The sequence below is a fragment of the Populus alba genome, chromosome 6 (assembly GCF_005239225.2).
Source record: "Populus alba chromosome 6, ASM523922v2, whole genome shotgun sequence".
NCBI lineage: Eukaryota > Viridiplantae > Streptophyta > Magnoliopsida > Malpighiales > Salicaceae > Populus > Populus alba.
The window spans coordinates 22,577,470-22,604,933 of NC_133289.1; the positions used below are offsets into that span (position 1 = coordinate 22,577,470).

General features: G+C 33.6%; 5 protein-coding genes across 7 annotated transcripts; 4 read left to right on the top strand and 1 right to left on the bottom strand.

The window, feature by feature from the left end:
- Positions 1-1,128: 1,128 nt before the first annotated feature.
- LOC118050300 (RNA-binding protein involved in heterochromatin assembly dri1) lies at positions 1,129-2,581 on the top strand. 3 transcript variants are annotated; one of them, XM_035060614.2, is made up of 4 exons: positions 1,129-1,262; positions 1,478-1,874; positions 1,968-2,090; positions 2,212-2,581. In XM_035060614.2, the coding sequence occupies exons 2-3, from the start codon at positions 1,483-1,485 to the stop codon at positions 2,059-2,061; spliced, it is 486 nt and encodes a 161-aa protein (XP_034916505.1). In that variant the 5' UTR covers positions 1,129-1,262; positions 1,478-1,482; the 3' UTR covers positions 2,062-2,090; positions 2,212-2,581. The 3 variants fall into 3 exon arrangements, with proteins under 3 accessions (XP_034916505.1, XP_034916506.1, XP_034916507.1); XM_035060615.1 differs by having other exon boundaries at positions 1,135-1,262; positions 1,475-1,874; XM_035060616.2 differs by having other exon boundaries at positions 1,149-1,262; positions 1,483-1,874.
- Positions 2,582-6,555: 3,974 nt separating this feature from the next.
- LOC118050298 (uncharacterized) lies at positions 6,556-8,329 on the top strand. The gene has a single exon (XM_035060612.2). The coding sequence runs from the start codon at positions 6,975-6,977 to the stop codon at positions 8,253-8,255; it is 1,281 nt and encodes a 426-aa protein (XP_034916503.1). The 5' UTR covers positions 6,556-6,974; the 3' UTR covers positions 8,256-8,329.
- A 3,137-nt stretch (positions 8,330-11,466) lies between these two features.
- LOC118050299 (uncharacterized) lies at positions 11,467-13,737 on the bottom strand. Its single transcript, XM_035060613.2, has 3 exons — positions 13,557-13,737; positions 12,715-12,946; positions 11,467-12,119 (listed from the first exon to the last, which is right to left on the bottom strand). The coding sequence occupies exons 1-3, from the start codon at positions 13,688-13,690 to the stop codon at positions 11,823-11,825; spliced, it is 663 nt and encodes a 220-aa protein (XP_034916504.1). The 5' UTR covers positions 13,691-13,737; the 3' UTR covers positions 11,467-11,822.
- Positions 13,738-14,704: 967 nt separating this feature from the next.
- On the top strand, positions 14,705-17,274 carry LOC118050297 (protein OVEREXPRESSOR OF CATIONIC PEROXIDASE 3). The gene is made up of 4 exons (XM_035060611.1): positions 14,705-14,952; positions 15,594-15,959; positions 16,059-16,370; positions 16,929-17,274. The coding sequence occupies exons 1-4, from the start codon at positions 14,758-14,760 to the stop codon at positions 17,076-17,078; spliced, it is 1,023 nt and encodes a 340-aa protein (XP_034916502.1). The 5' UTR covers positions 14,705-14,757; the 3' UTR covers positions 17,079-17,274.
- Positions 17,275-23,443: 6,169 nt separating this feature from the next.
- On the top strand, positions 23,444-25,911 carry LOC118050296 (transcription factor HY5). The gene is made up of 4 exons (XM_035060609.2): positions 23,444-23,622; positions 24,035-24,221; positions 24,354-24,510; positions 25,437-25,911. The coding sequence occupies exons 1-4, from the start codon at positions 23,526-23,528 to the stop codon at positions 25,503-25,505; spliced, it is 510 nt and encodes a 169-aa protein (XP_034916500.1). The 5' UTR covers positions 23,444-23,525; the 3' UTR covers positions 25,506-25,911.
- The last annotated feature ends 1,553 nt before the right edge of the window (positions 25,912-27,464 follow it).

The following is a 27,464-nucleotide window of genomic DNA, read 5'->3' on the forward strand; positions in this document are numbered from 1 at the left end:
ATAAATCCCACAAAATCTTCAACTCCTTGATCTATATTCTGATAATATGCATGCCAATAGGCATAGGCCGCAGGCTAGCTAGGAGCATCGTGCTTTATATATATTGTAGCAATGATTGATATGTGAATTCTGAGAGAGTAGCAAATTATTTAGACAAGGAATTACAGCGATGGAATTCTGATTTCAATTATTAAAGAACAAATTCCAGGGCAGCTTCACTAGTGCTATAGCTTTTTGCAGTACTTGCTGGGATTTGATGATTGGTTATGATCATGTCAATGCATCTGAAAATAATAATAATTAATTACGTACCCTAGCTAATTAATATGTGGCCAAGGCAATTATAGGTTATTGATAATTAAGGATACAATTACACATACTGTTTTTGGATGTTATTATTATTTTTTTATTATCAATGTTGGTGTTTGGACTAATTTACATGCATTCATATAAGCCTCGAGTTGTTATTATTTTAGTAATCAAATAACTCAAACATGAGATCATAAGAAAAACAAACTTTTTAATTTCAAACTCTTATCATTGGACATCTACTAGACAATCAAGTGATGAATGTTAATTTAATTATAGAAGAAGTGATCATTATGCAATTACATGTAATCAAATTAATTAATTAATCATCAGGAAGATTAGCCCTGAATTATACTGCATAGGCCCTTTAATTCATAGAAATAAAAGACAGATAAATTTATTATAAAATTTGATTGGATTCGTCAAAACTATGTTATTAATTATAATTAGTACATTAGATTGGATAAAAATTTTGTCAACGCAAGCCAAGATCAGGAACAAATCCAAATTACACCCAAAAAATATTTCATAATTTTCTTTGTTTTTTATTTATTTTACGATTTTTTTTCAAGTTAGATTAGTTTAGCACCTATTTAAAAAATTTACAAGTTATTTACATAACCTTTTTAAAAATTATTACATTCTAGAATATATAAAAATAATTTTTGTCTATAGTTTAAGATTATAAACTTAGAGTTTGCAAAATCTATTTTTTATCTCTCGCTATACATCGCGTAAGGAAGCAAAGTGAAGAATATGAAAAAGAAAGCCTATCCCTCTCCTGCCTACCTCAATCTACCCCATTATCGAGGTCTAAAACAAGTATATAAACAGCCTTAACCCCAACACTTAAATCACAAGTCCCTTAAACAATCTATTGCTCTTTCAACAACGTACTAGCTAGGTTACACTTCATTTCTGTACGTGTTGATTCTCCTTTCTTCTTTCTCGAGGTAAGGACCTTTGTCCATCTTCTTTTGGACCTAAAAACTTGTATGTTGGTTTCTCTCCTGGTATTTGGATTCAAACTCCATGTAGCACTAAACTATGCTTCATAATCACATTAATTCTGCGTAGAATTTTTATCAGTACAGATATGTTTATAAAAACTGTAGCATGCATCTCTTTAATGCACTAACTGATCGACTGGTTTGGAATTTTGGAGAAGGGAAGATGAGCAGACCAGGAGATTGGAATTGCAGGTCATGCCAGCACCTGAACTTTCAAAGGAGGGACTCATGCCAGCGTTGCGGTGATCCAAGGCCCGGAGAGAGAGATCACTATGGAAGTTTCGGTGGAAGATCATCAGGGGGCTCATTCGGATTTACGGGCCCTGATGTTAGGCCTGGTGATTGGTATTGCACGGCTGGCAATTGTGGAGCTCACAACTTTGCTAGTCGTTCAAGTTGCTTCAAGTGTGGTGTGTCCAAGGATGAATCCTCTGGTGGTGGACTTGATGCTGACATGTCACGGATGAGAGGTTATGGCTTCGGCGGAGGCGGAGGCGGAGGCGGAGGCAGTGGCTCTAGCCGTAATTGGAAATCCGGAGACTGGATTTGCACCAGGTTGATGCATATTAATTTGTTTGTACCTTTCAAATCTGAAAAATACTTAATTTGGCACTCTTTTTCTCTATATTCTTAACTTAAATTTCACAGGTCCGGTTGCAACGAGCACAACTTTGCTAGCAGGACTGAATGCTATAGATGCAATGCACCAAGAGAATCTAGCAGCAGCAACTCTTCGTATTAATCATCGATATCGATCGATAGCATTTTTGTGTAAGGATTTGCCCTTATATATATATGTTTGTTTGTGCGCGCGCGCGCGAGCGTGCATGTGATGATACAAATTTCAGTTTTATTCAGCTAACATACACTTGTTTCATGAGCCAAATTTCAGGTCCTGCAGTGCTGCGGAGGGAATTAAAGAAGAAGGCTCATGAGAAATCTTGGATTAATCTTTTTGCTCTTAATTTCCTCTATTTTTGTTCTTTTGGATAGCTGTACTCTTAAGCTGAGAAGCTTTAGAAGGATCATGGGAGTGAAATTAAGTTCAAGGAGAGCTATATATATCATTAGCTAGTAATTTGTCAGGTTCCTTAAATATAGACATGTAGTTCTGTACTTGGTATCAATGTCTTTGTGTTTTGAGACAGGTTTAAGCCCTTGTCGTTCAGTCTAAGGTGTGCTTGATTTAGCTAAATTAATTATGAAATTCCTCTCCTTGTTAATAGAGTTATAATATGTTTACCAGTACTAAATTTCTTTTCTTTTTTTCCTGGCAATGTTCTAGTATAAGGTTTACAAGAATGCTTTTCCTTGCAGTGGTCCAAGGAATATTTGACTTCAAATTACTGTAAATTAATCACCATTCTCCATATCTCTGAAAAAGCAATTAAAAGGAGTTGTTTCATGGACCACAGTGGGATCTTTTTGGTTAAACCAATGCAAGATAATTAATGGATTTTGGATTCAATGGATATCTTTGAGAGAATTTAATCAGCTATAGGCTTTAAATTGACAAAATAAGCATCATATCTTCCAAGAATGGAAGATATTCCACCATAACATTATAAGAGAATTGGATGCAAATAGCTTCAAAGGCTATATACATAGGATGCTAAACTAAAACCTAAGTTTCAATAATTTTCAGCAATCTTCGAGAATGATTTCTCCTTAACTAGAATATTAACTTGGTTTATTCGACAGGCTAATCCAGTGATCTATTAACTTGAAGTTAGACCCAAATTAAATTTATTTTTTATTTATTTAAAAAATTAATCTTGTTACATATGGATGATGTTTCAATTTGTATCTTAGTTGATTCAGGTAATCAATATTATTTTTTATTTAAAATAATATATATAAAAAGTTAAATTATGAAAGTACATTCGCAAATTATGGAGAAAAGATGATGACTCATTAACATCTCTTATTGGTATGAGTGAATGACATTGATCATTGACTCCTTTCTTTGTACAAGCAACCAGCTTATATATAAGAGTAGTTGTTAGCACCTCTCTTGGCCGGATCACCATGCTTACTTGTGTTCTTTTCTTTCTTGATATAGAAAGTTATAAAATACTAGCTCCATGATGTTTTCTGCAACCATTCTTTCTAGTTTATGTTCTTGTTACTGTGCGATACTCTTATATAAACCCTAAGCTTGCCTTCACACATGTGATGCTATTTTTGATATTATTATAAATAGTTTGATTAATCAGTAAAAAAAGACTAGTAAAACACACCTCAACGGGTATTTGCTTGTCTCATTTTCTTAAGAGATGATCTCGAGTTAAAAGATCTTATTTAATCTGTAAAAAGAAAATAGGCAAAAATAACCACTTATCACTCTTGTGCTTGGCAGCAATGGAAAATTAAGGTGTTTAATATATATATATATATATATATCGACTTTATGTGCTTTAATATTTAACGGATAGGGGTTAGCTTTGTGTAATCTAATGAACTTGGAATTTCATCAGCTCTAACATATTTAAGAGTATATTTCACATAGGATTCCAAAGTTTAGCTTTGATTCCGAAGCTTTTAAGGCTAACCTTTCATGGGTTCCCTCATTGACCTCTTGGGTATACGTTTAACATGAAAATTGATTGGTCAAAAAGTAACCACACATTTATTAGTGTCTGCTACTACACTCCATTGTATAGCTTTTAGCAAGATTCTTTGTTTCACTTTAAGCTTGGCTTTATGTTGCTTCATATGCCTTGTTGTTGATGTTAGTGAAGTCAAGTACTTGCTCATTTAATCATATCTCCCTGGTGCATGTCCATGTTGCTGGTGCAGTTCTTTCTTTCTTTCAGAGGTTTATTCGCCATGTTTTCACTGCGTTTACCATGATTGCATGCCCACATTCTCTTCAGAAGATGGTTTAACTGTGTACGTAGTTCTTGATTAGCAAACATTACTTTAAGTTTGAAGCTTTAGTGGCCATGGAAATGTAAAGAAAGCGTGTTTAATTATTTCTAGAGAAGACGACGAGGATCTCTCTCTTTGATCTGTAAAATTACGTGATTAAAGATTATTGTGGTATTAGGCTTGGTTTTGCTCACTTCTATTTTTCTGTTTCTCGTAATTCGATTTATAGTTATAAAACTTGATATAGAATATTGCTTATGAGTTAGGTGGGTAAATCTAGCTAGGTTAACTCGTGTTAATTTTAAATAATATTTTAAAAAAATAAATAAAGTTTTATTTAAGTTTAATTGAATTAATTAAATTATGAATTAAACTGTTGGATTAATTAGATTTGATCAAATCAACTTTCTTCTAATTTGCTTGAAACCTGGCATGGACTAAGTCTAATGTCACCATGCTTATCACTATATTTGGGTGACATGTTAACCCAAATATACCATGCTTGTCACTATATTATTTATAAAATTTCTCTCGGTTTATGGGGAAAAAATAATTACTTGGAGAGTTGCATTGTTAATTTTCTTTGCTTTTTAAGCTGAGAAGGGCAGGACTTAAAGTGCTAGATCCACTTTCTTTCCTTTTCTTTCTAAAAAGATGAGTATACAAAGGTAAAATTTCTGATAAACGTACAGAAATTGGCCTCGGATCGATGATTAGAATAAACACACAATGGTTTGGGAGTAAATGATCATTTTAAATTTTCTGATTACAAGAATGGGGAAATATCGAAGCAATGGCATGGTCAATTAGTGAGTTATATATATATATATATATGCTGGGAAAATTCTTTAAATCCTGGGAAATTGATGAAGAAATCAAATCCCATAAATGGATATGCAATTGAATCCGAGAAAGAAAAGACAATTGATGGGTGGTATTGCTCAGAAAAGAAGAACACCAACATCTTTAATCAATGGCAGCTGGGGCCCGAAAAGCTATGAGAAACTATATACAATGGCAGTGGATTAAGTACAAGAGTTGAGATTTAATTATCAACACTGTGATGGTCAATGGAAGCAAAAACAAGAGAAGCTTTTATCCAATTCAAGGCATAGGAATTAAAATGGGTTTAACTTTGATAAAAGTTTTCCCTTTTTCTAGCTTTTATAAAACCAAGCATGCTCCAATCCTATTAAAGCCTTTCCCTTTACTTCCTTTTATAAACCAAACATGTTGTAGCTTGTAGCTTGCTAGCTAGTCTTTCTACACACCTCCACACAGCTTGGCTGATGCCATAATTCGAGGGAATTCATTTCACATGCTCTTGGGAAAAATTCTTTGAATCTTGGGAAATTGATGAACAATCAAACTCCATAATTGGCACAATGTATATATATGCCACAATGTAGCATGATGCGTGTGTGTGTGTGTATGCAATTGAATCCAGGAAAGAAAAGACAATTGATGATGGGTGGTATTGCTCAAATCACCTTTTTTTTTTTATCAAAAAAATATAAACAAAAATAGAATCATGGCTAAGATGCCATTTAGAATTGTGTTTCATGAAAATCTGAGTTTTTTTTTAAAAAAAATATTTATGTTTTCGATTCGTTTTAATGTGTTACTGTCAAAAATAATTTTTTAAAAAATAATAAAAAATATTATTTTGATGTACTCTCAAGCGGGAAATACTTTGAAAAACAACCGTGCTAACACACCCTGAAACACCCTTAAAACTAATTGATAACTATTTAGAATCTATTTGATTTTTTTAAAGAATAAAAAATAAAAATAAAATTTTGACTATACAAGAGAAATACAATTTTATGTTTTATTTTGCTAGTGTCATAGAACAGAAGAGATAGAAATATGTTTGGTTAAAAAATAAAAATATAAAATAAATTTATTAAAGTTCTGTATTTTTTAAAAAATAAATTATAATTTATTTTTTGTATATATATGGCTTTCAATTCACATTTAGCAAACTCATTTATTCATATTCTCTCTTTTATATATATATATATATATTATATATATATATTTAAATTTATCCTTCGATGTTAATTTTTTTTATTAAGGCTTAAGAAATGATTCATAATTAAATTAAGTTTTGAAAAATAAACGCATGAATCTGCATAAAAACTTTAGAAGAACATGCTCATGTGAGTTTGAGTGGTTTTCTCACATTATGTTTTCTTCCCAACCAATAAGAAGAAAAAATGAGCCAAATTCAAAATCAATTTAAACAAGGAAACCCTAAAAAGAACTTAAATTAATTAAGAATATGGGCCCATACCTGATCCATTCAAGGGCATGATGGTGCTTTTTCGCCCCTTGAAAAAATCATGAACCCACTGTTTTGGGTCTGATGAATAGATGGCCCATAGTTATCAATTTCCGTCGTTGGAGAAATCCAGATCAAAACAACAACGGCTATATAATTCAAACAGCGACAGCAATTTTAGTTTAGGTTTCGCGCTTTAATCTTCTTCTCCATTCATTCAAGATCCTAAACTGTTTCCTTACAGTAAATTTCGTTATGTCTTAGTGTTTCTTTACCACATAATAGCTCACAACTTGTTAATCATTCGTTTTTGTATTCTGGATTTGTGGTCCACAACTTGTTCGATAAAATGTCTAAAAGAAAGCTTCAGTTTTAAAAGAATTGATTTTGGAGATGAAATTGAAGACCCATTTGTTAGAACCCAATATCTTATCAGTGAATATTGTTAGTGTTCCTGCTGTGTAGTTTACTTATTATTAGATAGAGGAGGTTGTTAGCTAATGATGGTGTATGGACATGTACAGAAGTTTCTCACCGGTGCAAAGTGCTTTGAATACAAGAGAAATAGAGTTACCCATTTGAATTTGAGGTTGTTTCACTCATCCGGCGAAACCCAAGAAGAGGTTTTGCCTATTGAATGGTATGAGAAGGTGTTTCCAAAGATAACAGAATTGACCCACCAGTTAAAACATGTGGATATGATTGATGGAAGGTTAGTGAATGTCAATGATGGGTCTGTCATTGTTGATGAGTACATTCAGAATAAGATGCACACTTTGAAGTCACTTGTAAGGTTTTTTGTTGGGTCTCCATCGGTTCAGCAAAAAGTTTCGGAAAATGTGAAGGGGTTGCTAGTTGATGGAAAATGTAGGAACCCAGGTGTCAGTTTTAGTAAATCAAGTGAAAGAGAGCCAATGGTTGTGGATTCACTCACTAAAGTTAGTAACTATCTTAATGTATCTGCACAACAGAGGAAGGTAGTGCGTTTCACTATATGCCAACAGGTTACACAGCATCGGATTTGGCGAGCTGCGCTGGAGGAGATACTAAATGAGCTGAAATCAGAGATGGATTTATTGAATTATAATTGTTTAGGCCAAGGGAACAACATGGGGTATCAGATTGTTTCAAGCTGTTTAAAGTTCTTAAGTGATATGGATACTTCGTCTGACCATGACTCCACATCGTGGATGAGGCTTGCACCTGCTAAACGTGTTGGTTACCCTCCTAGTTGTGGTGACTGGGAGGATGTTCTTGAGATGTTTCATGATCTTATTCAGTGTTTGAAAAGTGAAAAGTGGTCAGTTCATCATGTGGGGAAGCTTGAAGCCATGAAAGAAGGTTTGTCTCAAATCAAGGATGTGTCAATTGATAAAAGTCTTGGATACAAGGACGTTCAACATCAAGAAAACCTGGTTCAGAAGAAGCTCTCCAATACGTTGGGTCACTCTTCCCGCTGTTTGTTCACACTTCTATTGTATTACCTTTATGGACATGTTAGAGACATCGAAGTTGACATACGTGGTGGCATTTATGGTGGTGGTGGTGAGAGTGCGTTCCTCTTGAGCATGGGAAGGATTTTGACTTCAGATGAGGAGGAGATGGTTTGGAGTGGGATGAAGCAGCTAGACAAGGCTCTTAGAGTATTCAAGTTCGTATGGGAAATAGCAGGGATGAAAGGAGTTCTGGAGCTGCAAGGTCATCTGTGGTGTGTTGGGGCCATGGATAGGACACTCACATATAGAGGAAACCTATTTTTTGTACATGGGATTAGTCTTTGATCAATCTGGTATCTCTCCAAATCAGTTCTAATCTTAATAATTTTATAATGGAATCTGATCACTATTTCATTTAATATGGCGTGTTCAGTAGTATTTCAATGGAAGCCACTGCCCTATACTTCTTTGTCAGTTTATCATCTGGAAACAATACTAGATTTCTATGCATTCTAAACGTGTAACAGAGCTATCTCACTTCAACTTAAGGTCCTCTTTTCTTAATTTATGAATATAAAACCTGCCGAAGAAGATATGAAGGAGGTATGTGATGGCAGACTTTTCTTTTTGAAACACATATAGCCATGTATGAGGAGATGGGAAGGATTTATACCTGGCATAATCATTCTTTTTAAAATCTGTTCTTAGAAGCATGAGTGCTCTGTTCAAAATCAGCTAGTTACTCTTTCCTTCATTTGTGCTCTATGCCTCCATTTGATTCTATTAATTGAAAGCAATGGTATAGGAAGGTGGTCTCCAGCTTTTTAATCTTTAAGAAGATATAGTTTTTTTCATTCACCTGTAGTTGTGAATCTTGAACAATTGTTGCAGTGACTCTAAAAGGAATGGATAAGACAGTGACTCTTGTTTCTCGGGTGTTTTTCCTTCACGGTTTGAACTTGCAAAGCAACAACTAACGTAAGAAACGTCATGAGGACATGGGTTCTTTGTCTGCTTCAATTTTTTGTGAGCCCGAACCATGACCTTTACACTTTTGCAAGCATAGATTATAAATATCAGCATTACTGAGGAAGCCGATATTGTTCCTTACTCTTACACCGTCAGCTTGTGAGGGGGTAATGTTTATTATTCTTTTTATATTCAGTATTCCTTCTATATCAGGCAAAAACTACTTGAATCATTACTGGAAATATATTAAGATAGTTGATGGCTGCAGTTTTACAGAAACTCACAATGTCATTAGACAAAATGAGACATTGACGACAGAACAGAGACTGCACTCACAAGGTAATGCTTGGCATACTGCTCAACCCAAAGCAACTTAAAACAGAGAGATAAACAGTTTGGCAGAACATACACCGACAAAATAGAACACACTGCTTGTATAGCATCTGGGATAATAGAAACGATGGCCCATGGATTATTGAAGTAATCTTGTTTTAAAGTTGCCTGCCACTTGTGCCATGGGTTTCTGCAATATGCATTCAGCTCTTCAACAAGACCAGAAAAATATAAATGATCGACAACGACAAAAGTCTCTTTGACAAGGCCATGAAAAAGAGCTGACATCCCTTCATCACCCCATAGCTAGTTTTGAACAGTTCCATCTTGAACAAGTAATTCCACATCCTTAGCAGTGTTAGCAAGGTGATTGATGATGATCAAAGTCATTTATGTAGTTCTTATAACAATGGCATCGCTCGGATCCCAGCAGATTCCTGAATAAAAGCTCTGTTGCACCGACTATTTGCAATCTGGGTATCTCTAGAACCCCATCACTGAATTTTATGTTAAACAAGTTTTTGCTTGACCCAAACTGAACTTGACACCAGCCTGATGCAGCTTTGTTGCACTGGGTATGATCAGAGTTGTTTCTTTTTTATTTCGACCGAGGAGGTTTTTGGAAAATTCTCAAAAAGTCAACTAGATGTTCTACAATCTGAGATCTCTCTTCCATTTCCTCCGGGTCTCACATATTTTTTGAGAACTCACAGGTAAGCTTGATGATGGAAAGCCTTTGACCTATACCAGACGGCAAGGTTATTTTTGCAGGACCAAAAGGATCCTCCAGAATAAGGAAGCTGATTTTCAAGTAACCAGATGTCGAGCCTTATATCTTGAATCGTCCATGGTTTATTAAATGCACGATATTTTCCTTTCCGTTTCGCTTTGTTTTGAAATGATAACTCAACAAGACTTTAATGATGAAGGCAGCATCCACTAAAATCACTATTATGAACTCATTACTGCTAAATTCTAAGGTTTCTGCATAACAATCGCGTAACCTTTTTTCCTTTTCTTTTATGTCTTTAAGGAAATACACCAGACTTGAGTCGGTCCTTTGAAGAAAATCTTGAAGGTGCCTCTTTTTATGCTCTGCCATTGGTTTTAGTTCTTCTTTGCCATGGTGCAGTGGCCCAATTGAGACCAGTTGAGGTGTGCAAGCCTTTTCGTTCAATCGATGCGGTTGCCTAGGAACTGTGTGGATGCAGCACTGTGAAGGCAGAAAAGGCAAGCTGTTTGACTCCCCTCTCAATGAAGCTGCTAGTTCTTCGATGTTGATCGAAGTATCATTGTTTGTTTCTTCCATCTATTCACCTTAATGCTTCAACAATTTCCACACTTTTTATCGAAGTAGAGGACTATGACTACTGGCAACACAATGAACAAAGCCCTCACTAATAAATCTGCAAGTAATGTAAGAAAGAACAGCTAAATATTCTATTCTCTCACAGAAAATCCAGTAATTTGAAAAGCTGAGAGTAATGAGTGTAAAGAACATCTCTGGGAAGGAAACTTTGTGGTGTTGAGATTCAGCACAAAGAGAAGAAAATACTTGAAGGCATACAAAATACAGATATAATCTTCAAATGTAAGGGAAAACCAAAGCACAATTATGCATACCTTTCTTGCCAAGAAAGTGGTGTGAGATCCTTCTTGCGTACTTAAAACTCCAAGTCAAGCTCTTGAGAAGGTAGCTAGCTCGATTTTCTACTGGAATTCTCCTTGTTACTTTCTCTTCATGTATCTCTCGTGTTCTCAATGGCTCAATCTTTCCATCGCATTGTAAAAGAGAGGCTCTGCTTGACTTCACAGGCCTTTGTATATGGTTGCTAAAGCAAGGAATGTCTGCCTTTCGCTGTGGTTATGGGGGACGTTATTGTCACCTTTTGGCTATTGTAATGATAAACCATCTTTTAATTGATAATTTCCTGTGATCTGAGGGTAAATTTTACAATTTGGATTGTTTTTAAGAGAGCAGGGACTTCTGAATTTTGCTTATTTAATTGATAAGTTACCTTTGCCCATTATCAAATTGTAAAGCAAACAAGTGTCCACCTAGGCCATCTAATCATCAGCCTGCTCCAGCACTTTCTATATTTCCAATTTTATCTAATGTCACCAAAGGGTTAGCCTGGCTAGTGTTTTGCAATTTCATTCAGGTTCGGCGATAGGAATCGAGACGAGATGCTAGCCCTCCTTCGAAGAAAAAACTTGAAACCCTGTAAATGCTCATGACATTTTAACGAGGAAGTAAAGAAAATTATCCACCCTTCATGATTCAAGTTGAAATGGAGAAGAACAGGAAAGTCTGAAATCTTAAAAGCAATGTGGAATCATACAGTAATACAAGTGATATTGTGATAAAACTTGCATTTCCTTTAACCATTTCTCCTTGACATTCAAAAGAAGTTCAAATAAGGTACTTGATCTGGGCTCTGGCTATAGATTCCTCAGTTTTGTGATCAACATATTTCCCACCGAGATTTAATATCAGATCTATTGTAAGATCTCAAAAATGCTTTTGGCAGAAATAGATAAAATTTCACCTAATCAACCCTGGGAAGTTTAGCAGTAGAAGGAACATCATTTAAAATTGAAGCGTGAATCTCATTTCAGCTTAGATTTTGAAGATCTCTGCAGAGGCTTTGCAATGGGCCGAGGCGGGGCACTTCTCACAACCTTCTTCATATCATACTTCACAGACGAGAAGGCACAGACCAGGGCAATCAACATTGTTGGGTATACATATACAGCCTTAGCAGGATCTGTATTCACTGGCTTTCCCAGGATCCCTTCCTTGACAAGCCCCCAGATAATAAGAAGTGTTCCAAACATGCTCATCCTCCCAGGTTTTAGAATGCCAACAAGAGCTCCAGCCACAGAAAAGTAGCTTCCAGCAAGAACCTGGAACAGGACACATGGATATGAAACACTGACTGATAAAGGTAAGCTTGTTGAAGACATAAAGAAAGCTCACAGGCACAGCCTGATGCCTGTGAGAGTAAAATCATGCTCAAAACAGTATCTGAATAGGAACCTACAAGGAAAAGAATTTCCATAAATGCAAACACATAAAGGAAAAAATAGCATCAGTATTGCTTTTGATTACAAGCAAGCCATTGTGTCTGGGAGTAAGAATTTAGTAAGAACAATTTTTACGTGGTAAAAATGAACCTAGGAGGAATTTAAGGACAAAATTGAGCTTGCACATAACAACCAATCATTATATCTCTATATTCACTAGAGATGAATTTAGAGTTCAACTTGATTTGACAAAATTATCTGCAGCCCCAATTCATTAGCAATAAGTAAACTCCTATCAAACACATTAATCACCCAACAAGAAAACGATGTTATACAAACTGCAAGTACTTAAAATTTCTGCAAGATTTATTACTTAAAACATATCCAAGGGCCAAGAAGAAGAAGTAATGTGTCTCCCTCCTCTTGAATAACTCAAAAAAGAAAGAAAAGGATATGAGAAGTTGAAAAGCAGAACCTCTAAGCGCTGAAGATCAGTTACTGCAGGTGCTTCCTTCGCACTGGTCAAGTTATAGATATTCAACAGTTTATCCCAGCTCGGAACAGTCATGTTCCTTGCAAGACCATTCACAACGGCTCCAGGGTAGAGAAGAGCTTTCACTACAGGAACAGGAAAGATCTCACTAGCAATCAACTGGGAGGATGTCACATGGATTGGCGTTGAGCACATGCCTGATCTACATGGTATCCTACACAAAAAATAATAAATAAATCAATACAAATTAAGCTAAAGTGTAGCTCATAATTCTACATTCTCTTCCCCGGTTGTATACTTAGACAAATAAATACTTTCGACAAATCAATTCATCATATCAGTCCAGTCCTATCACGTCAATCCTAATGCCGGATCACGACTTCGAACACCAAGTTCAAATTATGACTAAAATTTCTCGATTTCATAGTTTCCTTACTATATGTATATAAAAAAAAATCAATAAAGCTATAAGCGTCGCTGATTTAGCTGGTAAAGTCATATGGGATTGAATCCAACTTGAAATGGATTGGTCAACCCTCGTTTTGTAACCCAATTACTTGATCGAAAAAGAAACCCATTACCCATCCCATTTAGTTTTTTCACTCGTCTTAATCTCAACCTTTCCATATTTTTTTCAACATAGAGTAAGCAAAGCGAAGCAAGAAATCCGAGTAAAAATATCTATCAAACTAAAGTTAATCTTGGAATTAATAAAATTTTAATCTAATGTAAATCTATATGAAAACAGTGGATCTTGAGAAATTGAAAGATTAAGAGAGTAATAGTTTTGGGGAAAAAAAAAAAAACAGAGATGTAGTGAGTACCTGAAAAGAGGGACCTGGAGAAAGATGATGAAGAAATAGATGCGAGCTGCGTATGATGTTAGATTGCTTACCCAACTCCTTCTCCTTGTTGTTGCTGTTGATGTTCCTGCTGCCGCTACTGTTGATGTTGCCATTATTGAGACAGTGTGTGTTGCAAGGTGAGAAGGGAGGGAGTGCCTGTGCCGGGAGACTAAAACAGTTTTATTATTGAGGATAAATTAGGCAGCACTCGGTGGGCGCCAGGCAGGCCCAAGTGTTCATCATGGGCTGGGCTACTCCTTCGTTTTGTCAAACTTTTAGTAGCCCACCAATGTTTTTTTTAGCATAGTTTTATGTTTTAAAAACGTGCGAGGCTTAGAAAAATATTAAATTAATTTTTTAATATTTTCAAGTGATTTAAATATAATAATTTCAAAAAATATATATAAAAACATTTTCAAATAAAAATTATTAAAAAAAATATTCACAATATCAATCAAACACTTCCAAGTACAAGGTTATTAAATTCATCCACCTATTATATTTTTATAGATATTGTAGAGAAATTATTAGGTGCCATACTCCTCTGTCCATTTTTACCAAGTGAGAATATGATTTTTCATAAAATTACATTTTATTTTTTTTATTTTCACTTCATTTATTTTTACTATATATCTATAAAGTACAAATATGAATTTTATTTACATTTTCATAATCATCGTACTTTGTAACAAAACATCCAATAAACAATTTACTTGATGATTATTAAGAAGATTTGTTTTATTTATTAATTGTTTTTTTACTTCAAACCATGAGACCAACATCAATAGAAGTTAATTAAATTTCTATGAATATATCAAAACAACGTGGAATATGTATTTTCAAAATTATCATTTAGTTTCTATTAACACATAAATTGATTCTAAAATGTTTTTACAAAAAATAATATTAGTTTTGATATAGTTTTAAGTGAAAAAAATTATATCATGGAGGGATTTATGTTTAACCATAACATAAAATCTTACGAATAATTGTAGAAATTTTAATTATTAATTTCACAAAAACCATATTCTAAAAAAACAGTAAAAACCATCCAAAGAAAGAAATGAAAATGAAAATTCACTAAAACCCTGTGGGTGAATGAAACGAGGCGTTTAGAGCTTATCCCAAATATATTTATCACAGATGTTAATCTGCCCTCCCGAGCAGAAAGGCTGCAAAAATGGCGTTCGCTCTGTCATCTTCGAGCACCTCAACAGCATTTCAAAGCTTAACATCTTTACACTCTGGTGATGAACTCCATCTGAGGCCATCCAATCTCCTTCTCCCACGTCACTCCCTTGCTACCTCCACTCTCGCCTTCTCTCGCCGTCGAAACCACAACTCCACAGTCACTTCCTCTTCAAAGAAAAAGAAGGTAAATAAGTGTTTACAATACTAGCTGTTAACAGCTCTTGGTATTCGCTTATAGTTGTTATTATTATTACAGCTTTGATAGATTTCCATGCTCTTTTTGTGTGTGTTCGTGCTTATGGTGAGGTTTGTTGAATAATTTGTTTAAGATATTGATAGTTAAGTTCAAATGGCAGAAAAAAATGAAAACTTTGACGACATTTGAGTAAAATTGTAATCTTTTGATATCCCATTTGAGTTTTTTCCACCTTATAATAGATAATAACAAGATTGAAAGAAATGGTTCATGGTGAAAGTGTGTGTTTGGTTACTGGGAAAATTGGAGGAGAAGAAGAGTAGAGGAAAGTGGTGTTTAATTTTTCTTGCAATTGAATAGAGTTATTTATTGTTTCTTGAGAAAATGCAATGTTTATCTTTCAATTAATTCAATTGTATTTATTCCGTTCGAGTGAGTTTAATAATTTATCTGTCTGATTAATGTTAGTATAAATTTTCACTTCACGAGATAAATAAATAAAAAGAAGAAGTGATTTTTTGCATTTTTTAATAAACTGTGAAATTTTGAAAAGCTTAAAGTGATATTTAGTGGAAAATTGTTTGTTTATATTTTGTGTTACTTGTCAAAAAGTTTTTTTTTTTCTTTAGAAAAGTGTATCTAAGAAGGAAGCAAAGGAAGAAGATGAGATAGATGAAGATGCATTTGAGGCATTGTTTGGTATGTTAGAAGAAGACCTTAAAAGTGATGATTTGTCAATGGGTGATGGCGAAGATGAAGATGGTGATTTAAGTGAAAAAGACCTTGAAAAGCTTCAACGTGAGTTAGAGGAGGCACTGGGAGTTGGTGGAGATGATGATGTTGAGGTAGAAATGGCTAGTTCAGTTGGGGATGATGTTGAGGATGATGACGGTGATGAAGAAGAGGGGGAGGAGGAGGAAAGACCTGTGATGCTTAAGAATTGGCAACTTCGGAGACTTGCACGAGTTTTAAAAATTGGGCGCCGCAAAACAGGTGTAAGTGTCTTTACAGCGATGTGATTTTGACAAACTTCAAAATATAGTGGCAATTGCGAATATTTCTGGTTTATAAATTTATTTTTCTTTTGCTTGTAGATTAAAAGTCTTGCTGCGGAGCTTTGTCTTGATAGGGCTGTTGTTCTTGACTTGCTTCGTGACCCTCCTCCAAATCTTGTCATGATGAGTGCTGCATTACCTGATGAACCTGCACCTACACTGGTGATGCCGGAAACTAAACCAAGTGAAATTGTTCCTGAAGAAACAAGAGAGGAGAATGTTGTAAAATCCGAGAGGGAGATGAAATTGCCAGTTCATGTTAGGCAGGATAGTTGGTTTGCGCGAAAGAGACTGAAGAAAGTCCATGTTGAAACTCTTGAAAGAGTCTATAGAAGAACTAAGAGGCCCACTGTGAGTCTAGTTTTCTCAGCCTTCTCTGTTGTGAAAAAAGCTCTCTGCACTGATATTGCATTTTTTGTGCTATGAGAAATGTGGATCCAATAGTCTAAGATGTTATATGAATTGCCAATCAATTATAGGAAATGGATTTTATAATTTATGTGATGCACACGCAAAAAATGTCATACAGTCAAGGTTTGTCAAAAGAATGGTTTTAATTTTAAATTTTAAGCCCCGTAAAATTAAATTAAAAGCCAAGGAGCTAAAATTGGATTATAACAAAGAGTATTTGGAGACAGTTTTACCCTTCAATAATTTTTACATGCACGTGGGTGTCGTCAATATGCAAGCCTTTATCTTTATTCTTTCTGAATCAAATGAATCCGACCCATCGGAAGTTCTGTCATCAATTATTATTAAGCCTTACTCTTAAACTCTTTCTAGATTAGTTTCCTGCTTATACTGTACGAACTTTTCACAAGGTTTTTATTGTTCAGTTCATAATTATGCTGTATTGATACGGGGAAATCCTGGTTCCTAATGCCCTCTTCGTATCTATAAATAATGCAGAACACAATGGTTAGCAGCATTGTACATGTGACAAACCTGCCCCGGAAAAGAGTGGTGAAATGGTTTGAAGATAAACGTGCTGAAGATGGTGTTCCTGATCATCGGAACCCATTTCAAAGGTCTGTTCCTGAAACTGTATCTTCAAGTTGAAACACTGTATATTTGTAATGTATCTGATGATTGCATTTGAGGCAACTTATTTAATGTCTGCGCCTCCACTTTCCCTGTGTTTACCATAAAACAACAAAACAAAGAAGTCATTGAAATTCCTGTTCCTAGTCTCGCAAAAATAGAAAAAGAAAAGGAAAAGGAAAAAAAGCCTCCTGGATTGAGTTTGATTTAGAGATGATCTGTTGTCTATCCAATGGAAATAACTAAAACCATCATTTTTTCTCACTCATAATATTGCTGCTATGTGGTTTATTTGACATGCAAGTTTGACAGACAGTTGCAAAGTTGCTAATAAGTTCGCCAGATCCCAAATTGACAATTCTTATCATGTACTAGTAGGAATGGTGACATGTCGATAAATTCAGTAGAAAATATGTAAAGAAAATTTCCATGTAACGCAAGTTTTGGAAGGCTGTAGAATTTTTCTTGTATGAAGATAAGAAACCTTGTGATCCTGTGATGATGAGAAATACTGTATGCTTTCGGTGTGCTGTATAATTGGGTTGTCACAATCTGTCTTCATTGCACGTAGTTAAAACAAAAGTGTGGCACTTTCAAATTATTGTAGCCATAGCACGCAGATTAACTCCTGCTATTTTTACATAATCAGCAGTGAAAGAGAGTGTTCTTCAATGTTGAGGTTCAGAAAAGTCAAGAGATTGCTACAAAATCTCAGTTCTGGCCGTCAAAGCCTTTGAAAATGAATGGGTAGAGGAGTGTTCTGTTAGGGGTCGTAGCCTCGTAGGTTTACACTTGTGTGCATGGCAAGCACTGTAAAATGAAAAATCGACCCCATACGAACGACTATGGATCTTGGCATGATTGCATGGGTCTTTTGGTGAAAATGGACACTGAAGTATGGCGAATGCTTGGATGCATCCCATCACTTTTGTTGTATAGTTCTCTAGCTTTCACCTAACCTCCCGAAACGAGGAGAGAATCGTCTGCTAAATTTCTTACACCAAATACCAAATTTACACTAAATTTCTCTAGCCAGAGTGCTAGAGTGGCTGGCGTGACAGATCCCAGCAACTTGAAGGCGGCGGCACCCGCAGCTTTCCCTCGCAGTTATTCAACTGCCCCCATGAATCAATCTTCGAAAGCTTTTGGGAAGCCTCAAGGCATCCCTAAATCCAAATCAATAAGAAGAAAACTGCTTTCGAATTTACTTTTTAGCAACAAGTGATTTTTAAGGACGATCAGCTATGGAAGTCATGTCTTGTAGCTACTTGCATCTTTCACTTCTTTTAGTTTAGCAACCATAATAGTGGCAATCTCAATATCGAGTCATGTCTCTTTCTCTTGCTTAGCAAAAGAGAGTGCCATTAGGTTAAACATGTATTATACCTTACAATGATTGCAACTCCTTTATGTTTAATGCTCATATTTTATAATGCTAAGAGTTTTAACCATTAAAAACTTGTATAATTATTCTAATCAAATGTTTACAAACCATCCAAACCCGCATTATAAAAAATAAAAATAAAAACAATAAACAAACAAGGTGCCATCATCACGTTAATGCCCGGTACAAGTGAAACTCACAAGTTCATATAATTTCTTCAGCACAAGAAGGCAGTATCCATACATGGTTATAGCAGGAAACAAGAGAGAGAGAGAGAGAGAGAGAGTGGAGAATCACTGGAATGTGAAAACAGCAAAGCAAACCTATATTACTTCGCTAGGGATGCAAATGGCATTATCTTCTTATAAATTCAAGGGCATATATTCCTGGTACTGGAGAAATAGACCCTTCAAGACTCGGAAAGATCTTTAACAGATCTCTTACATGGGACCACGGCTAAAAATAGGACACCTTCTTGCAGCAGGACTTGGTCGTGGCAGACTTTCAAAGTCGTTGTGGAGACAAATATTGTTTCGGTTCTAGCCAGGAGTTTAGTTTAATATGAGATATTACAACCAACTGCTTCCATGTTCCAATCCCAGAATTACTATAATTTGAGAATTGTTCAGCAGTCACTCGTCGGTGATGGAACTTCTCTCTTCCACCGCGCACGCTTGCACGAGTGATGACTTAAATCGACGTGTATTTATTATTGATTTAAAATTTAATTCAAGTAGAGTTTATTTTTAATTATTTATTTCTTTATCATAAATATCGTTTCAAATGACAAAATGGATTGACTTATCAATTTATATATTTACATCCCAGTCTACACCTCCAGCTTTGAGACAGGGGCTGTACGAAATTTTTTATTTATTTGTTTTAGATTAGTATTTTTTTTATGTTTACTTATTAATGTCAGAAACTAATTTTTTAAAAATATATATTTTAATATATTTTTAAATAAAATTTTTTTTTACTTGATTGTCATATTCATGCAAATCCAATAGCTATGCATATGAAGGTCTATTTAAGAGTATATTTATAGTTGTTTTTCAAAGTATTTTTTATTTATAAATGTATTATAATAATATCTTTTTTATTTTTTAAAAATTGTTTTTGAAATTACTGTATTAAAATGATCTAAAAATATCAAAAAAAATTAATTTAAAGAAAAAATATATATTTTTAAAAATATAAAAACAAATAAGATGTGATAAGTGGTGTGGCGTGGGGGTAAGTTCAATGGAAACCTTCCTTCTTGTTCTCACTTAAAAGCATGGCTCCAGGGATCATCAATTTATCCTTGCTAGAAAGCCTTTTGAAATCATACATGATTTATTTAGAGAATTGGACAGTTAAATCAAATTTCTCGTCTGAATCTCGCTCCCTTCTTAATTATTACGAATTTCACTTCTTTTTATCATTGTTAGTATATTGTGTATTAACCAAGTTTCGATATATTAACATTAAATATTTTTAAAAAAGTTGTTTTTACTGTAACTCTACTCATAAAAAAATTATTTATTAAAATATTTTTTTTTCAATCATTTTATTTTATTTCATCTTTTAATACTATATTTTTTTTTTCTTGGATTATCTCACTATCATGATATATATTGTAGGTTTGGTAGATTAACCAAGTTGACTTAATTTTTTTAAATTAATTTTTTTTCTTATTTTATTATTTGATATTGAATTAATTAAGAATTAGGTTTCATAATTTATTTTATTTATTTTTTATTAGTTTATTTTGATCTCATGGCCCGAAAAATAAAGTTTGATGGGTTATCTCATTGTTTTTTAGTGTCATTAAAAAAAAATCAATTTGATCATTCAATATTGAGATAGTTGGGAATTGAGCTTCAGAATCTATTTTGATTTATTTTTTACAATAATATCTTGGTTTCATGATCAAGTACGCAAGTTTTGAAATTTTAACATCTGTAAATCGAGTTATTTTTTTTATTTCTAATAAGTTATCTCGATCTCGTGACTTAAGTCATAAATCCTTTAACATTGGATTTGCTTTTTATTGAGTTGTCCCCATCTCTTGGTCTGTATTTGGCGGGTTAACCTAATTAACTTGGTTTTTTTCTTCTTTTTTTTAATTGATTTTCTTTATGAATTTCATCAATTAATATTGTGTTTGATTAAAAATGAGATTTCATGATTTATTTTTTATTAGGCTATCCCAACCTCGTGCATAAGAATAATGCTTAATAAATTAACCCGGGTTAACTTAACTCATTTTTTAATTAAGATTTTTTTATAAATTTTATTGTTCAACATTGGGTCCAACAGGTTCGTTTTGGAATTGAATTTTATAATTTATTTTATTTGCTCTGTGTGATGTTATCTTGATTTCATAGCTAGAGTCGTAAATGTGGTAGATTGACCCAAGTTGAATTAGGTAATTTTTTTTGTGAGATTATCATAATCTTGTGAACTGGGTCATAAGTCTAACATATTAAATCAGGTTATTTTTTATGCTATTTTTTAATTGATTTATTTTTTTAATATTATTGTTCAACATTAAGCTTATTAGGAATTGAACTTTGTATTTTTTTTTATTTGCTTTCTATTAGGTTCTGTCGGTCATATGACCAAGATCATCAAATTGACAAGTTAACTCGAGTTGATTTTTTAGGTAATGTTTTGAATTGATTTTTCTTTCAAGTTAATCTCTCAACATTGAATTGATCGAAAATTATGCTTTCTAGTTCGTTTTGATTTATTTTTCACAAGATTATTATAATTTCATAACTCGAGCTGTGAATATGATGTGTTAGTTGGATTGATCAAATTTAATTCAATATGCTTTTAACATAAAAGAAAGATATATTCTTGAAAAAAAATTAATCAAACTATATTTTTACAGGCCGTCTGAATTGTTTTTTGACCCGTGAAATCAAATGGATTATATTAGATCAATTTTAACACTATTAATTGTTTTTTTTTTTTAAAAAAAACATGAACAATATTTAAATATTTTTTCATTTTGAATAAAAACTTAACCCGCATCTTACCATAGGTAAGTGATCTAGTGTTGCCAATGTTTATGATGGCTCTTTTATTTCATGAAATAAAAATAATTAAATTATGCATAACTAAGCAGAGATAGTTGATTCATATATTGATTTTCTAGCACAAGAAATGACTTAAATAAATCGATATTTGTATTTATTTTATCTACACGCGTTCCCTCCATTCGTCAAAGTTTCTGACTTCACCACTGGCCTCATAGCTCACGTTTGATAAAAATATTATTATGACCTGCTGCCCTTGTAATCGTCGCCTTTTTTTTTTTTAAAGAAATATTAATTTTTTTTTTAAATTATTTTAATAAGTTAATGTTAAAAAATAAATTTAAAATATAAAAAAAAATTATGAAATACTGGCTTAATCTAGGTCACAAGTTATATAAATAAATGCTTCACTGAAAAAATTAAAATAAAACAATACTACTCTGAAATTTTATTTTTAAAAAGCCAAATTAAATTCAATTTTCACTTAATTAATTTAGAAGCCAGCCCAGATTATACATCATGTCGGCGAGTTATTGATCAGAGCCGCCGGGAAAAGTTTAATTGGATCACGAACATGTCTGTCCCTAACACCAACCTTCTGTTATGAGTATTATATTTTAATTAGGGTTTTGGTCGCGGGTCAAGGTTAAATCAGTAACGTCATGAAGTTTTTTTCTTGACGACAAGGTGGCGCCGCCCCTGCCTAACATAATTAAGTTGCTAATTAAAAGTAGAATTACAGAAGTTTCCATCGCCAAACCACCTCCCTTGACACCAACATTTCAACTCTCAAAGGAGGGATAGACAGATCATATATGGTTCCTTGTCGAAGAGAGCAATGAATTGTTCATCAATCTTCTCCACCAAAACAACCAAATCAGTCAAAATGAGTGGTTAGATTCCAATGGACTCAAACCGGAAAACATTTTAACCCTAGTTAGTAGACGGAACATCTAGAACTCGGTTAAGTTATATCTTATAATATTAATATTGTTGGAAAAAATGAATAAATTTGATTTAGACTTAAACTCAAGCCAATTAACTCGTGATATGAGATGAATTTAATAAAAAATATTAAAAAATAAATAAAATTAATTTAGATTAAATTAGTAAAAACTCAAGCCAACTCGTGATATGAAATGAATTTAATAAAAAATAAATAAAATTGATTTAGATTAAACTAGTAAAAACTCAAGTCAACTCGTGATCTAAGATGAATTTAATAAAAAATATTAATATTTTTTTTATTAAAAAATATTATTTTAATTATCTAAACAAAAGAAACTTTATTTTTTTTGATTCATCAAAGTTAACTATGATTTCAACTTAAATTTCAAGTAAGAATGCACATGGTTGTCACCTGCACATATCCAAATATAGAAAATACGTGCTCTCCACCTCGCCAGGGCATCTAATATCAGCACGCAAATAATTTTTTATTTTTTCTTCCCAAAACCAAGAGAGACGACCACCTTAAGCCAAAAAAAAATATGATATGGTCCCAACTTCTTGTTTATTTTTTAATTTTAAAAATATTTTTTAAAAAATTTAAATTTATTTTTTAAATTAATATTATTTTGGTATTTTTAAATATTTTGATATATTGATATTAAAAATAAATTTTTAAAAATAAAAAATATTATTTTAATATATTTCTGAAAAAAAAAAAAAAATATTTTGATATATTGATATTAAAAATAAATTTTTTAAAAATAAAAAATATTATTTCAATATATTTGTTGAAAAGAAAATTTAAGTGATAAGTCACTGCACGCCTCTTCCATCTTCGAAGCCAATCATCGGATTAAACCCAATCCAACAGTCCACATTTCTCCACGATTATACCCTACAATCCTTTGATTCACGTATCTTGTCATGGCTTATATGCTTCCACGATTTCCATGTCTGCATAGTCCGATTAAAATCAAATCTAATGGTTGTGAATCTCTCTGTACACTCTCTTCATTAATATCCCGCTCTTTTTTCTCTCTCTAGAAGCCATTAAAAAAAATCTCTTCTTTCTCTCTGATCTTTAAGGAAAAAAATACAAAAATGCAAGAACAAGCAGCCAGCTCAATTCCTGCGTATTCTTTTCCGTCTAGCAGTGAGAGATCTTCAAGTTCTGCTCCTCAACTTGAAGTCAAAGAAGGTCTCGTCTCTCTCTCTCTGTCTGTTTTTTTTTTTTTTTTCCCTTTGCAATATCCTTTTGACTTTAAAATGGAATTAAAGCAGTTTCTTTATTAAATTTTATTGCATTTCTTAGTCATTCAAATAAACTTTCAAAATTTTCATCTGGGTTTTTTGTAATGAAAGTCTTGCTATTTCTGCTCGAAATCACTTGCAGTAAAGTCACAGTCTTTTATTTTTATTTATTTCTCCATGATCTTCAAGTATCTCAAAATCTTTCCAATCTGGTTTTTTTAGAATCATTAATTTTCTCAAATGGGTCTCCAATTTTTCTTCAATTTTCTCATTAAGATCCCTTAAAGATCGAAACTTTCATATTGCATTGTTTATGTTTAGATTTTAGAATTTTTTGTGTTTTGTTTTGTTAATTTTAGGTATGGAGAGTGATGAGGAAATAAGAAGAGTGCCAGAGATGAGCGGTGAACCGGCCGGGACATCAGCCTCTGGCAGAGAGACCGGTTCAATTGCCGGTCCGGGCAGAGTGCAGCCTGCAGGAGAGGGACAAAGTCAGAGAAAGAGAGGAAGGAGTCCAGCTGACAAAGAAAACAAGAGGCTAAAGAGGTAATGATTTGAGTTTCACTGCTTTACCCCTTCTAGCCGTTTAATGTGGGGCTCAGAACCAGAGGAATAAATGATCGTGTTGATTTGGTGATAATTAGTGTTTTGTGGGTGGTGGTATTGGAAATTCATCAGGTTGTTGAGGAATAGAGTATCAGCCCAGCAAGCAAGGGAGAGGAAGAAGGCTTACTTGACTGAGTTGGAAACACGAGTTAAAGACTTGGAAAAGAAGAATTCTGAGCTTGAAGAGAAGCTTTCTACCTTGCAGAATGAGAATCAAATGCTTAGACATGTATGTCTCCATAGTCCCATACTTCCATCATATTTTTCTTGCTATAATATTAGTTCATTACCAGGAGACTATGACATTGTGATTTCTAAATTGGAAAAATAAAATAAAATTATAGACATAATCAACATGCATGATCGGTGAACGAGTGCAATGATAATGAGATATATAGGATCTTGGCATCTTGTTGCGTATTTAAGAGTGAAGAAATTGAAAATGAAAGCCATGACTCGAAGAAAGAAAAGGAGGTTCATGAACTTATCATTACGGGGAGTGTGTAGGTGAGCTCACATGCGGCATATGACCGTATCTTTAGTTTTCAAGACTGATATTTTGTTTGATATTTTTTTTGGCTGCTGTGATGGAATGTTAGGCCTGATAAAGCCACAAAATAAATAGAATTTCTTAACAACGAGTAGTATATAGCAATTAGCATACCCACTTGGTCATGTCCAGTTGCCATCAATGTTGTCGCATGTGCATTTGAATGTCATCTGTCAATTACTGCCTATTTGAATACTTGTCTTTCAAAACCTTGCCGTATTGCGAATCTTTTGATACCTACTTGCCATGGCACACCTAAAGCATGGTGGGAGCTCCTAGGGTTTTGAGAAGACCTCTAGTTGGTGGTGGTGGTAGGCTAATATTGGACAAGGCTCCATCCATCATCTGCAATACAGCTGAACTGGGCAACAATATACTATCTGAGTTTTTCTTAATGGGATTGTTTCTGGAACCCATTTAATGGGTGCATGATTTGAAAAACCCCAATGACATCCAAAAACCATATTGCATGGTCTGGTCACTCGTGTAGGAAACCAAGAGTGCATGGAAAAATCGCTTGAAGCTCGAATCTTTCTAATTTCTTGCACTGAAATCTATTGATGTTTTATTCTTCGATCGTGAAACGGTTTCACATTTTGTTGCAGATACTGAAGAACACAACAGCAAGCAGGAGAGGAGGCAGCAATAGTGCTAACGCAGATGGCTCTTCATGAAGAGCAATATACATACAAGAGGAGTGTTTAGACGAGAGATATTTTCAGATGATAGTATGCCTTTGTGAATTATCGTGCATGGAAGTAGTATGACTATAGGACCTTAGCAAAGCTTGATCTTGAAGCGTGTTATAACATGGCAATTTGGTCCCTCCATGTTTTTTACCCCCTTAAAGCTAGGCACCATCGCAAATTCTTTAAATTTTAGAGTGACCATGTCATGAGGGCAATGTGATGCAAATGGCGACCCTAGTTAAAAGGGCTGGTTAGTTTGTAAGCATGGAGAAGAAAAGCATGGAACACTGGCCATTATGTGTGCTTCCTGGCTTGCTGATTAGGGTTGAGTTTTAAGGCCAGGTTACGAGAATTTATTTATTTTTCCTATTATTTGGCCGGCGATTTCATATGAGATAAATTCTTCCACGTGAAATCCAACTCGCTGCTGGAAAAAAAAAACATTCGCAAATTGATGCACAGTGCCAATTTCAGAAATTTGAAGGAGAGCGATTAAGGAATTATGGATTTTTATTCTGCCATTTAACAGTGACCAGTCCAACCATAAAAATAATATCCATGTTCTTTCCTTCAAATATACAGTGAAAGAGCGAAATCAAGACCAGGTCCAATTTCAGAATATGCAGATGGCTATGTATGCCTTTTCGAAGATCAAGTAAATAGAAGCAATAATTAAGGAGAAGAACCTCAAATTGATCATCCACACAGACAGCCTCATATTCAGGTTGATTAACACGTTCAATTAAATTAGTATCCTCGTCATCTCTATTATTCTCTTCTTTCCTATCAACCATAACACTATTAATATTAATATTAATATTAATAAATGATATTCATCATTATGAATTTTTATAGCAATGTGGAGCAGATGTCATGCTCAATTCAGGTTTTATATTAATAACTTCCAAGTATTACTATCTAACTTAAATAGATCATTTAAACATGACATGATATAGTTCTTTCAGTGTTATTTAAAAACCAGATCAAGTTTATATTAAAAAAATATTTTTGTTTAGATCTATTATTTGCAAGTAAACCTCTAAAATATTAATATTATTTATCTTTATAAACAAGATATTGAATTCACACTCATTATTATAGATTGGTACTTGACATGACAAACTTGATTAATAACAATTTTTAAAGTAATTTTAACTTTTATTTCAATATATTTTCAGTTAGATCGATCATATAATATTTTTATTTTTAATAATTGATTAAAGGAGATACTTGATGTAGTAATTAAAGATTCAGTACCAATAATAATATCACCGTGAATATTCCTAAATTATCATATATTTGGTTAAGCAAAACAAGAAAAACTAATTAATTTTATTTATCAGTTATAATTTCAGTTATAAACCGAGTTTTACTAAGATATTTTCAAAGAATAATTTTTTATTTGAATCTGCTTACACCTCCCTCTCCCGAACACTTTTTAAAAACATATTTCCGGTGTGCATGGAGAAGATTTTGAAACCGAGTAACATATGGTAGTGGTGTCTGTACTATAGGACATCGACAAAGCTTGATTCCGAAGCATGTAATTCCATGGCAGTCTGGTCCTTTTCTTCCTCCCCCTTTTTGCTGGGCTCCATGTCATTTTTATTGCCAGTTTTTTAGATCAGATCTGCCATGGCACGTGCGCAACGTGATGAAGATAGCGGTCCTACCATAGATCAAATAATTTTTTTGTCCTAAAATACATGTTAATGATGTTTTTTTTTTTTTTTAAAAATTATTTTTAACATCAAGCACATCAAAACGATCCAAAAAGACACAAACCATAATAAATTTTAACAAAAAAAAAAACTTTTGAATTTTTTAAAAACGCGGTTTCAACCGCGTTCCCAAACGCTACCTTAGTTAGACACGAAACAAAAAAATAAACTTGTTATCACAAGATTGTTGACCTAATGCTAAAGAAGATCTCCATTCCTTTTT

Coding starts and splice junctions, on each gene's coding strand:
- LOC118050299 (XM_035060613.2), bottom strand. CDS start 13,690: ATGGCAACATCAACAGTAGCGGCAGCAGGAACATCAACAGCAACAACA. Junction 12,947..13,556: donor CTCCAGGTCCCTCTTTTCAG/GTACTCACTACA, acceptor TTTTTTGTGTAG/GATACCATGTAGATCAGGCA. Junction 12,120..12,714: donor CTGATCTTCAGCGCTTAGAG/GTTCTGCTTTTC, acceptor GTCCTGTTCCAG/GTTCTTGCTGGAAGCTACTT.
- LOC118050300 (XM_035060614.2), top strand. CDS start 1,483: ATGAGCAGACCAGGAGATTGGAATTGCAGGTCATGCCAGCACCTGAAC. Junction 1,875..1,967: donor GGAGACTGGATTTGCACCAG/GTTGATGCATAT, acceptor TAAATTTCACAG/GTCCGGTTGCAACGAGCACA.
- LOC118050297 (XM_035060611.1), top strand. CDS start 14,758: ATGGCGTTCGCTCTGTCATCTTCGAGCACCTCAACAGCATTTCAAAGC. Junction 14,953..15,593: donor CCTCTTCAAAGAAAAAGAAG/GTAAATAAGTGT, acceptor TTTTTTCTTTAG/AAAAGTGTATCTAAGAAGGA. Junction 15,960..16,058: donor TTGGGCGCCGCAAAACAGGT/GTAAGTGTCTTT, acceptor TTTTGCTTGTAG/ATTAAAAGTCTTGCTGCGGA.
- LOC118050296 (XM_035060609.2), top strand. CDS start 23,526: ATGCAAGAACAAGCAGCCAGCTCAATTCCTGCGTATTCTTTTCCGTCT. Junction 23,623..24,034: donor TCAACTTGAAGTCAAAGAAG/GTCTCGTCTCTC, acceptor TGTTAATTTTAG/GTATGGAGAGTGATGAGGAA. Junction 24,222..24,353: donor GAAAACAAGAGGCTAAAGAG/GTAATGATTTGA, acceptor GAAATTCATCAG/GTTGTTGAGGAATAGAGTAT.
- LOC118050298 (XM_035060612.2), top strand. CDS start 6,975: ATGATGGTGTATGGACATGTACAGAAGTTTCTCACCGGTGCAAAGTGC.